The sequence below is a fragment of the Lepidothrix coronata genome, unplaced genomic scaffold (assembly GCF_001604755.1).
Source record: "Lepidothrix coronata isolate B3197 unplaced genomic scaffold, Lepidothrix_coronata-1.0 Scaffold42, whole genome shotgun sequence".
NCBI classification, from domain to species: domain Eukaryota; kingdom Metazoa; phylum Chordata; class Aves; order Passeriformes; family Pipridae; genus Lepidothrix; species Lepidothrix coronata.
Window position 1 is genome coordinate 1231368 of NW_016690222.1, and position 12839 is coordinate 1244206.

General features: G+C 35.7%; 1 protein-coding gene across 1 annotated transcript in view; it reads left to right on the forward strand.

The window, feature by feature from the left end:
- Positions 1 to 12839, forward strand: part of PDE10A (phosphodiesterase 10A) — a 174384-nt gene that overhangs the window by 159042 nt on the left and 2503 nt on the right. Inside the window, 3 exon segments of the mRNA XM_017813754.1 lie at positions 2909 to 2989; positions 6172 to 6260; positions 10202 to 12839. The exon segment at positions 10202 to 12839 is cut by the window's right edge and continues 2503 nt beyond it. Coding sequence (XP_017669243.1) covers positions 2909 to 2989; positions 6172 to 6260; positions 10202 to 10319 — 288 coding nt within the window. The 3' untranslated portion in view covers positions 10320 to 12839.

The following is a 12839-nucleotide window of genomic DNA, read 5'->3' on the forward strand; positions in this document are numbered from 1 at the left end:
TTATGGGTGTAATTGGGCCTATCCAGACATTAACTTTTTTGGTAATCCAAGGATGAGTTTATCAAGGTAGATCTTGATATATTGCTATTTCATGGAACAAATGTAAATTAGAATTTATTGACAGAAATTGAATTCTGTAATTGATGTTTTACTGAATCCTCTTTTAAGAGGAGATTAATTGAAACACAGCAGAAATTAATATACTGTGATCCAGACAGGGTGGCTGACAGATCCAGCCACAGGTATAGAAAGATTAGATTGTGTTTCACTGCATAAATTGTTACGTAGTTACCTCTAGAAAAGTGTATTTAACTATATTGAATGGTTGCATTACATAAGTTACAAGTAGAATAGAATATTACAGTTCTAAGAGAAGGATAAACTACTGCTTGTAATCACTACTTGAGTTCATAATCTTAATGTGTTGAATGATGTAATCAGAGTGGTTTTATAATATTTCTTCTTTGTGTAATCATTAACTAAAACAATAACTCCTGAAGAGGTTGCAGCAATTTTGTGGTATGTCACACTGATCTCTTTCTTATTGAACCCCAGTATAGCTGGTGTCTTCAGCTAAGTTCTGCCTTGATAACATGAAACTTTCTCAGAGTGCTACAATTCAAGCAAAATAATATGTTGCTTATCAATTATATAGGATTATATAGGATTACTAACTTGTATAAATATGTCTGCTGTGATTTTTTTTTTTTTGTGGTATGAGATATGAGGCAGTTGTTAAACCCTTTCTGCAGTATTTTTTAAAAGACTTATAAGCCATTTATTACAGCTATACCGCAAGTGTGATACAAACTTTTTGGGTTAAAATTTCAAGTTTAACTTTCTGATCATGATCATAACCATGAGGATAAAAACAGTATTTTTTATAACAGTGTATCATATATATGTTCTCATACTGAGCATTAAAAACTTGTGTTTCTAGTGCATATGAAAAGGTGAAGATGAATCTGAGATTTGTTCAGTTTTTCTATAATCAGTCAGAGGCTGGAAAGCTTTCTCAAAGTTCTGAATTCAAGTGTTTCTCAGGCACTTAATATTATGTTAATCAAATTGCTTAAAATCATATGATGCTAAATGGTTTAGTGTTAAGGTTCTTATCATTGAGACTATGGTAGCCATAGAACAGTCTTGGATCAGTCAATTGCAATACTTCAACCAAATGGAAAAAATTAAATATTATTTACTGGGGACATACGAAAGCAATATTTGCTTACAGTTCCTAAACAATAATTGTTCTGTGCTTGGAATTGTTACAGGTGTCTTTTTTTTTCCCCCTCAGCTGAGGAATGAGGCCTTTCCCTTTGTTTCTTTCAACAGCAAAATGTCTAACAGAGACTACATTCCATGATTTGAGACTCTCTTAACTACCTGGTGAAAGAAATAATGCAGAGAATAATATAGACATCAATTAAAAAATAGCTTCCCGATTAGAACTCTTGTTGGTCAATTGAACAGGATTGTAGTTAATAAGTGATGTTGAGGCCAAATATGCAAGAGAGAATTAACTTCCAGAAGTCCCCATTTACTCTAGACTCAAGGTATTTGCAAAACACTCAAACAGAAAGATGCTCTGCTCAGACCAGAGTCAATTTATTATAATGCAAACTTCTCTTTGAGTAAAGGTAGCAAAATCTTCCCTTGGAAAGGCACATTGGCACTTAAAATGTGGCTCTGAGAATCTTATAAAATGTAATAAAATGTGTTCTGGAGATATCTTCAGTAGCTGTAGCAGAAAGATAGAACACAGACTTAGAGAATGTCCCAAGCTTTCGGATAGCTAAACCTCTGTAGGCTGAATCTCACATTAAAGGACACAGATAAGGAAATATTGTATGAGCAGCTATCCTGCATAAGCATTCTCCCTAACTAAAGTGTATTGGGTCTGGCTGGGTTGGAGTTAACTTTCTCCATAGCAGCCCTCATTGTGCTGGTGTTGGTTCTGTTGGACATGGGGGAAGCTTCTGGCATCTTCTCACAGAAGTCACCAAAGTCACTTCTCTAGCCTTCCCCACTACCAAAACCTTGCCAATACATAAGATTAGTAATTTGAAGATCACTTTGGAATCTCAGATGTGGGCAGTAGATAAAACCAGCCATTGCTGTAGTTGCCTTTCCCCCTCAAGATTAAACATCTGTGGTGTTTTGACAAGGCAATTGAGGCATAAGACTTGGAAAACTTCAATTTGTTACGGAAAGTAGCCAGCTACTTATGGATTTTTAAGGAGCAATTGTTTTCAAGGCCCAATATAGGGCTCAGAAACGTGTTCTAGCTGCTCTGCTGGTAATGGCCGAAGTATAGGGAGAGAGTTTTCTCTTGTACATTACATATATGTGGCCTTTGGATACACTGCATCTTTCCCAGTATTCTTCCCCTGAATGTAGGTACTTAAAGAAAAGACAGTTGTTTGACAGGCAACTTCTTCAAAGTAGCATGGTGAAAAAGACTGAATTGTTGACAAAAAGGGCATAATATGAATTCGTCTGGTTTTACTCAGCTTTTCCTTGCATTGGTGGGCTGTATTCTATTGGTCATTGTATTATGGTGCTTTAAACAGTCAGTGTTTTGAAAGATGAGAGTAAGTATGAATGGAACACAATAGAATTTATTTGGTTTTATTCTTCCAGTTGCTTTTTTGTTATGGAGACATACTTGGAAACAAGGCAAATATGTGTATATTGACTTAAAGACTTAATTTTCAGCATCTGTGATTTACATTGTCATTTAGGTGAATGTATAAAATGAGTCACTCCTTACTCTCCTTAGGCATTTTTTTGAAATTGCCTCAGAACTGTACCACACATTATTTTAAATTCTGGATTTTTAGACTGACAAAGAATAGAAGATGGAAAATAATTTGGGTCTCACTAGTCTTGATTTGCTTTTCTCCAGGGCGATGAAATGAAGAAAACAGGTATCCAACCTATTCCTATGATGGACAGAGACAAGAAAGATGAAGTCCCTCAGGGTCAGGTATGAACTCTCTCAGTAAAATGGTACATGTTACAGTATGTGTATATATAAATATACACACACACATATATATATATATACATACATACCATAGTTATGGTATAGTGTTAATAAACACTATATATATGGAAAAAACATTTCATATATTAGTGAAAATTGCATTTGAAATTAGAGTATGCAGACTGCTGAATTCTATGTTCTGCATGCAAAACCATTAATTTTTTAAGTAGCAGTGAAAAACTTGTTTTCAAATTTTTACTTGAATGACAACGTGCTCTTTGCTGTTGTCACTTTCTCTCTTCTTTGTACTTGTAACTCTAGCTCAAACCACAATCACCTACAATTTTGAGGAGTGTCAGTAACACTTTTTATCTTAGTAAATGGTTGCTTCATCTCTTAGCTAAAAGGTTTTGCTGTTTTATCCTGAGTATAAAATGAAATTTATCCCTTGTTCCTGGTTAAAATATTCAGGTTTAGATTTCAAAATATTTGCAATTTTAGACAAATACTTCTTCATTAGTTATTTGGATAACTACAACCACTGCTTTTTGACATTCATAAAATAATGAATGTGAAGTTTCTTGGGGATAAGCAATAAAGGGTGTATTTCTAAGAGCCTCAGTTGTCTAGTTTTCCAAATCTTTGGGTTCTGATTTTCATGTGCACAAGTGTGCAGAACTGACTGAGTTTTATGCTTTCTCTAGGGAAAATTGGAATTTTGTAAGCACAATTTAAAGGGTAAAAAAGTCTTTGAAATAATTTTTTTGATAAACAAAAAAGGTAGCTTGTCCTTTGATTATCTGAGTAGAGAAAAATAACTGTAAATTGTTCATTGTCCATACATATATCTATATATGTATAAAAGGTATTTTTATTTCAGTGGCCTCTGATGTTGTGTCAGTTGTTAGCACTCACAAAGCATTTTATGAACTCTGAAATTAATAATAATATTTAAAATTATATATTACAACGTATCACAAAATCATGGTAGATTGCTAAACAAAACAACTGAAATTTTTGTATTTTGGCACTTTACTCCATATGCTGTATCATATTTTAGCTTAAAAACTTGTTGAAAACACCTTATTATAGTAAGGAATTGTCAGTTAACATACTAAATTTGGGTGTTCAGTACAAGCTTAAAATGAGAAAAAACATTTTTCTGCATTTAGTTTATTTTTCCACACACTATTTTAGTTATCTTTGAACATCTTGAAAAGTACATGGTATTACAGTATGTACAGATATCTTGGCATTTGTAAGAGAATTGTTAATGAAGTGAAAGATCTAAGAAACAAGCTTTTTGTCTCTTTAAATTCTAATAAGTATTGTTCAGGTACTGTCTTCGTCAGATTCTCTTTTACTTTGTGCTCTGTTTCATGCTTCATAGTAGTATAACAGTAAAATATTGAACTAAAGAGGACATTAAAAGCCAACTTCACTAGTATGTTTGTAGTTTCTGTACCTTACAACATTATAGAAAAATGTGAGATTTAGGATGTGTATGAATCTGTAAAAGCAGCCCTTCCAGTATTTATGAAGAGACTGAAGAATTTAGTAAACTATTATCCTCCATTTCACTGGGCTCTAGCAAAAATAATTAATGAGTATTTTTACTATTTTAACTAAAGCATTAACATGTTATTTAAATGACAATGATGTTTAGTAAATGAGGATTTGTATAAACATGTAATCTCTGAAAATAACTACTTCTGTCTCAAATACTCATGTTTGATAAAAGTAACCTTTACTTAGCTATTCCTCTCACTTGGGTGCCTGGATCAGTTGTGCTTTACACCCTTTGCAGCACAACTGATTTAAGGCCTCTGAGTTTGGTGTCTTCCTATTGTGAAGCTTGCACTGAAGATTTGTTCCCAGGTTAGCAAGGATCCATTCACCTTATGTTCTGCCCCTCCTTTTGGAACCTGTGAAGAAAATAGAAACGAGAAAACAAAGTCCCTCTCAAAACAAAGCAAACAAAAAAAAAAGTAAAACCAAAAACAAGTAGGAAGAAAATGACACATTATGTGAAATAGTGTGGATGAGCAGACATCCTATCTGCATATAGCCTTGCCTTCTCACCTTCTTTCTGTTGTTTACATAATAAATACGTCAGCTCAGACCGTTGGGTTCACAGATCAGAAAACGTGTCTTATTTTTATATAGTAGTAAGTACAGAGGCGACTTGGTTACGCAGCAAGCAGTATGGGAGGAATCTTCGTATTCATGGAGATAAGTTGCCCTCTGATTTCTGAGTAAGGGCCAATGTTTGGACTATTAAAAAGAGATATTATCAAATGCTTTGGTCATGGTACAATATGTAATATTTCAGTAACAGACAGTTAAAAATTTTGCCCTAAGAAAGGGATCATAGTGCACTACTGTAACAACTATCATAAGAGCCTGAGATAAGTGACTGATGCTATAATGAGTCTGAAGGTAATCTGTCATCCTTGATAATATATAAGTAGCATTTTCTAGAAATCCCTTCATGTCAGGACAATTCAGCTGTGGCATTGTAGCTGTTATAGGCCCCTAAGCCTGTATGAATCACATATCATTAAAAAGGTGCTCATTTGGTGCTCTTTAAATAAGATTATGTTAAAAATATATCACTGAAGTGCATGCATAAGAAAGTGCAAACCAATTATTGATCACAGTGCACACCTTTCAGAGACTTTCCAAATGTGCAAAGCCTCCATCATGTTAAGTAAATTGAGCTATGCAATGCATACCCTGGAGGACATCAGAACAATCCAGACTGTATTTTGGCAATGCTGCACAACCTTCCTTTTTAAAAAAATAAAATCATCACATGAATAATATTTGCAGAAGTATCTCTGCCATCTCCACCTACTTACCACCACTAGTGACATCAAACAGCTAGACAGATTCTGAGCGAATAAAATGAATCAATTGAATAATAAAAGGTTCTGTAGAAAACCCTACTTGAAGCAGAAATACCAGTCATAAAAGAAAGGCATGTAAGCAACTTGTTATTAGCAGAGATTTCACTGTTGCTGCTTATTTTAAAGTGTTCAGATCTTAAGAGGAGATGCAGAAGTGTGAATAACTAATATAAGCAGTAATTAAGTAAATAGTCAACAGCTCGGAGCTAGCTGGCTGTTAGCTTCCAGTGTTGTAGTTTGGCAACATTCTTTTTTCATTCTTGTTTTTTGTAGATTGGCTTCTACAATGCTGTAGCCATCCCATGTTACACCACACTTGCACAGATCTTTCCTCCAACTGGGCCACTACTCAGAGCATGCAGGTGAGTAAATGTGCGTAGCGTGTAGCTTGGTCAAAGAAAAAACAAGAATGCTTTGCAAGTTTGTCTGGAAATGAAGACTTTTAATTTTAGAATTTACATGCAGATAAACAGGGATACACATCTCACATTAATCTATGCAGAAACCCAGAGGTGATAACTGATGTCTGGGACTATCCAACGCAGATCTACAGATACAGCTGATTAAAGTGAATTGGGTGCCAAAAGTAATTAGAGAGGAACAGTTCAGTGTTTATGCATCGCTGTCTAGGCTGGTTAAGTGCAATTTCCTTCTGTGTCCTTTTTACTTCAACATGGTTCTCACAACAAAAATTGGCTAGAATTCTGTTTCATTGAAAAGATGTGGCTTTAGCATGTGGTTTTATTTCATGTCAGATCATTTTTATTAAAAAGCAGAAAAAGAAATATCCACAAAATATTCAGTAATTGGCAGCATAAGAGTAGCAACACTGGGATGAGGGAGAGTCAAATGTAGCTTTCTCCTATGAATCAATTGGTACGTAGCTTGGGTTCTTCTTGCAGAGAGGCAGGAGTCCTTTAACCTATTTTCTGCTTCTACCCTGGAATGATGGTGGATTGCGTTGTAGGGAGGTCTGTCCGATAATTATATCCTGGACCTCAGCAATCTTTCCTGACAAAACTTCTGTTGAAACCAGTATGTATTTCATGAAAATGTTCCAGTTTCAGGTTAATCAGTATTTTCTAAAAAAACCCAGTTGGTTCATAAAGCCAACAGTCTTAAGTCACATCCAGTGGGAAAAGAGAACTGCTTTTCTTTCCTCTTATATATTTTTTTTCTGTCATGGTCCTTAAATTCAAGCTTACATAGAACTTTTTATTTGTGCTAAGTAACAAACGTCTTGAAATTTAATATAGTAGTTAGCAAAAACATTTCATTCACACCCAAACACTCTTTCATATAGCCATGAGAAGAATACGTAGGTCTGTATCAATGATACAGAGGACTTATGAAAAACAGTGAGTATCCAGGAGCCATCTTTATAGTTGTTTGCCTCTAAGGTGCCTCTGCTGGGCATGGCTGTGCAACCCTTATGTGGATATGAAAGGAGTATTCAGGAGGACTGGAGGCTCTGCCTCTGTAGTTGTTTTGTTAATAGCAATAACAGCTGGAATTTTGGTTAGCATCTGTGCTTTAAGAAGAGTAGCAATTCAGAGAAGCTTTCTTTATGAAAGAGCTAAAATAATGTTTTGAGTTCTTAGTAGAGAAAGACTAAATAAACTGACATAATATATTTAATTTGTCCAAGAGAACCATAGAATCATGGAATGGTTTGAGTTGGGAGGAACCTTAAATATCATCTAGTTTAATCCCCTTGCCACAGATGTGGACACCTTTCACTAGACCAGGACTCAGAGCCCCATCTGAACTTGTCTTGAACACTTCCAAGGATGGGGCATTCTCTGAGCAACTTATTCCAGTGCCTCACCACCCTCACAGTAAAGACTTGATCAAAATCTGTCACTGTCTCCATAGCATGCTTTCTGTTTAAGCAAAACTCATTAATTTAGCAGGTTAAGAATACTTACCATCTAAATATTCAAAAAAGAACATTCGGGTGTACCTTTACTCCCCAAATCATGATCTGTATTCTCTTAACATGAAAATGTCTTGCAGAGTCTGTAACCTTAATAATGTAATAAAGTAACCATAGCACTGGATATCAGGAAAGTTCTCTTACTAGCACAGTCAAATGGGAGGTCTTAGAAATGGGTTTGTATTTACTGTAGAACTATTTGCATAGTCAGTACTTATGGTATGAAGTTAGTGTTGTTATTCCACTTAATGGAAACTGAGGCTTAGAGAGGCTAGATTGAGTGCTTAAGACTGCACAGCATCTTTTTGAGAAGCAGGGTTCTGGGAAGACACAGATCTTTTGATTTTTGGACACATGGATATCCAAACGAAGCTTATTTACAAAAGTGGCCTGTATTACTTGATTGTCCATCTTGTAGTACTCAGACAAGGGGGCTTAAAGTTGAATTGTGAATATTAAACACCCATGTAAGCATGTGTTCTAGATGAAAGATTCTCCATAATTCTGAAGATAAAGCATGAACACCTTTTCAAGAGCAGGTTTCTCTGTAGAAGGTGTGATGTCTGAAGCACAGGCAATCAGACTCATGGCAGAGATAATATGAACTTTTTCTGTTGCAGAAATTATGTTTGTTATTTGTTATTCAAATTGTAATACTGATACTTCTGAAAGCTATGCTGACATAGTCTCCACACTGGGCAGAGCTCTTTACAGACACAGCTCCCTGTCTTGCTATTGTGTATTCTTTAATTTAGTTTGTGCTGATGCAGAACTGGAGCATAGATGTGTGGATGAGGTTTAAGATCTCCTTAAGAATAAAGAGCTTGCTGAAAATCCAAAAAAACCCCCTGGCATAAAGTCTTCTGAAGAGCAGTTTTATCTTGGCCTTGAAATTACCCTCTGTTTATCCTTGAAGAGAACGAAGAGGAAGCTTGAATTCAGACTTGGAAATGGAAAGTAGGAAATCAGAACACAGATATAACTTCAGCTCCACAATTAGAAAAAAAACGTTATTGCCAGGTTTAGAATAGTCTAGAGTATTTCAAATAGCTGATTTTGCAGTATATTTTTTTCCCTTTATTTTTGATAGGTAATTGTTATTCAGTGTGAGGAGAGGAATAAAGCCTCACTCTTGTTTGGTATTTCCTCAGTTGCTGACTGAACAAATTTTGATATCACCCATTCACTAGCAATGCTCATTCTTGGAACACAGTATTTAAGCTGCTGCATCCTTGAGTTCTTTGAAACGCATCACCAATAATAACAGCAAAAGCAACCAAGGCAGCATGTGAGCATCAAGAAGATTTTTCTTTTGAGAGCCTCTGGGCATTTATTCCAGACAGTGGGAGCCAGGGCTTCACCGGAAGCTCAAGGGCAAATTAATCATACTATCAACACCTTAAAAAAATAAAAATAAATAAAAAAAAAGTATCACATTGATATTCCTGAGATAGGGTAGCAGCTAACAGTCTCGGTTTTCTTGTCTGGTAATTATTCTACATTTTTAAATGCTTTCTCTGTGTAGATCAAAACTACTAGCCACCTGTGTTACAGTGTTCAGAATAGGTCTTTCCTATGTTTTGTAGCCCACATACTCAATAGGCCTACCAAAGAGGCAAATATATGGTAGTGTAATTGTTTTGAGGATGAAGTGATTTATTTTTTTCCTTTTTTCAGACCAAATAATTTAAAACTGGTTTTTTGTGCTTTTATGTCTCTCAATTCTTGCTGAAATTGATTTAATTTAAAAATATTTTGGCTGCAATTTTCATCACTTTCCCAGTTTCAGGAAAGAGACGTAGAAATAGTGATGGTTCACTTTTTCTGATCCTTAATGTCCTATTGTATTAGCTGAGGTTCAGTGCCGTATTAGTGCTGGCTTCATGATTTCCAGTTGGCCTGGAGCATTGGCAGAGCAGGTTTCCATATGCCTGCAGAAAATGGAGTAGGTGTTCACCCTAGAGGCACCAGCTCTCTTTCGTAGATTCCATCAGATACTGCCTTCTGCCACAGAGTTTCTGCAGACGTCTCTCCTGGCTCACAGCTGGGTTTTCCCACAGCCATGAAGGCTATAAATTCGCAGTGGAAGAAGGTGGTAGCCTCTAGCATCAGGGCTTGACCTCTGAAAGGTGTGCCATAGTCTTGTATACAGTCAACATGGATATGAATCAGACAGAATTATAAAATGAGATAACTGAAGTTGAAGGCTGAAAAATGTAAAGATGATAAAAGCTTGATGACATACAAGGACTAATATACAGCATAATAAATATCAATGTGTAGTACAACAGACAGTATTGTTAGGAAGAAATAAATCTCAGTAAACTTATGAACAGTGCTTTACCTTTGACTTTTTTGCATCTCCAGGGACAATCTCAACCAATGGGAGAAAGTAACAAGAGGTGAGGAAGCCTCTATATGGATTTCCTCCCAGTCCCTTGCTCCTGGGACCTCAGATTCTCTTCCTGTGAAGATTGATGACTGAACAGCAGCAACAGATTGCTTCAATCTGAAAAGAACCCCTTCTTATTTTGGGGATTGTTTTTTTGTTTTGTTTCATTTTTATTTGGAAAAAAAAAGGAAAAACAAAAGCTACAAAATTCTAACTAAGAAGTAGACCTGCCTAGGAAGGTAACACCCATGGAGTTACCTCAGCTGAATGACTCTGGCAGCCAATCTCCTGACCTACACCAGTGACACAAAGTCAACAGAGGGAAAATGACAACCCAGATGTTTTGGAGTCAGCTATCAAAAGAGAACTTGTGAATATAAAAGACTGGCCTTATCTCATGGGCTACATTGCTGAGGCCTTAATTTAAAACTGATGGGGGGTGGGGGGTGGGGGGAATCTTAGGGGGTACTTCTAAATTGTATCTTTATAGTAAGGGTTTCAATGGTACTTTTATTATACCGTACTGTGGCTGGCTTTAACACCAGTGTCACTTGGGAGTTCTTGGCTATAAATAGAACAATATACCCATTGCTATTGTGAATGTTTATGTGTGATCTACTTGTAATCAGTTTGAATTCCAGCAGAATCCTTGGAGATTATAATTTATGCTTAGGTTACAGTGAATTCTCTTGCTGCAAACTAAAGGAAAACCAACATTCAGGTTAAAGTTTTAAAGTACTTCATTAAGCATCATGATGCAAATTGTCTGTCACTCATAAGGGAAATGTCGATAGAACTAGTGATGGTGCTTTGTTATTTAGAATGATTTATAAACCTAGACAACTCCTCCCTTAAAACACTAGAAGTACTGGATAATTATCTCTGATATGAGAGGGAGTTTCAGGTTGGAGTTTTTGTATCCATAGTGACAGAAGTATCAGATTAAAATTTAGATGTGACAGCAGACATTTCCTTGCCTAGCTCACAATTAAGTAAAGTCATAATTTTTATTTCTACCTGCTGAGTTGTATTTTAAAACTTATTAGAGACATACCTGAAGTATGCTATCTGCTGGGAACAAAAGCCTTGTCAGAAAAGTCAGGTCTGATAAGAGAGATTGTGGTACCATCACAATAAATCAAAAATGTGTTTGTATTGACTAGCTTTTGTGTTGCACAGTAACACTGCATGTCTTCTACTGCTTTTTTCCCCTGTCCCAAGATGAGTGAAATTAGGAAACTTCTCCATTTGTCTGTTTTTTTTCCCCTAGTTCAGCAAAATTTCCAGGATTAGAACTGCCTTTCTTAGTGAAAGAATAGCTGACTGAAGAAAAGTACTCTAAAACAGTGTGTTTACAGTTCTGTGCTGACTTAGGCTTTAGCCTTACAAACTTAGGCACAGCCTTTAAGACTGTATGTTGAATGCCACTCTTAAATTTAGTGCAATTGTACAGAGTATGTTTCAACAATACTTAATTTGCCTTTGTCTGTCTCTCAAAGATAATGAGAAAAAAATCTTCACAGTGATCCACACAGTAGGTGAAAACACCGTCTTTGCACACCTTTCACATACAGCCTGTACTGCATTATATGCTTTTTCACAGGTAATGAACACTTGTAGTGGTTCCACGATAACATGGCCATTGTGTAACTGCAAAAAATACTAGTAGTGACTTAAAGATAGAACACAGGTTCTCTTTTTCCATCTCATGTCTTTTGGGCTGTATTACTCTAATAGGCATGCCATCTAATGGATTTTGTGTGAACAACCTGGACTCTTGAGTTTTGCCTTCTGTTATGGTCGAGCACATGCCACTATCTGTATATGTGTACAGTATGTGATCCATAATCGCATAATGTATAAATGCACCTAAGCCTTTGCTGTACATAGAGATCCCACAGGTTGGGAATTCAATATGAAGTTATCTTATTTGTATGATGCAGGTTACAGCCCCATAATTTTTTGCTGTGTGCTTTGCCAATTCTAAATGCAGAAAATAATTGTTAATCACAGCAAACTGTTTTGAAATTAAAAAAAAAAAAAGACGGAAACAATTACACCAAAGTAGACTGAGTAATATCTCATGCTGTGTCCTCTGTTTCACTCCTTAGCTATTCTGTTTCAGCTAAATCATGCAGATGCAACCTTTCTTCCACTAAGTACTTGAGACACAGTCCACTGATCCTAATTTACGTGGAAATTATCTAAATCTGTGGTGACTACAAAAATACTCTTTGAAATTCAGATACCCCAACAACTGGATGGAACATTTTCCTTCATGGTTAAAGTATATTTGTGGTTATTCTGCCCTTTTTTTTTTCTCCATTTAAAAATGCTGATCTTAAAATCATTGCAACACTATTCCTTATCACACTATGTCTGTGTGTATAGAAAGATTTTCATTCATCTTTTACTCATCGACAATAAAGATAACTTCACTAGTTCTGTTTCTTACTATTCAAAATATTTGACAGTATCACATATGATTTTGTTTTGAAGTTTATAAGTTTATAAGTACTGATAGAGAGCCTGTTTCCCTGGCAAATTTTTCAAATTGACAATCAGTTGTTTTACTAATGTCTCAAGTGAATCAGGTACTGTTTCTAATACAGA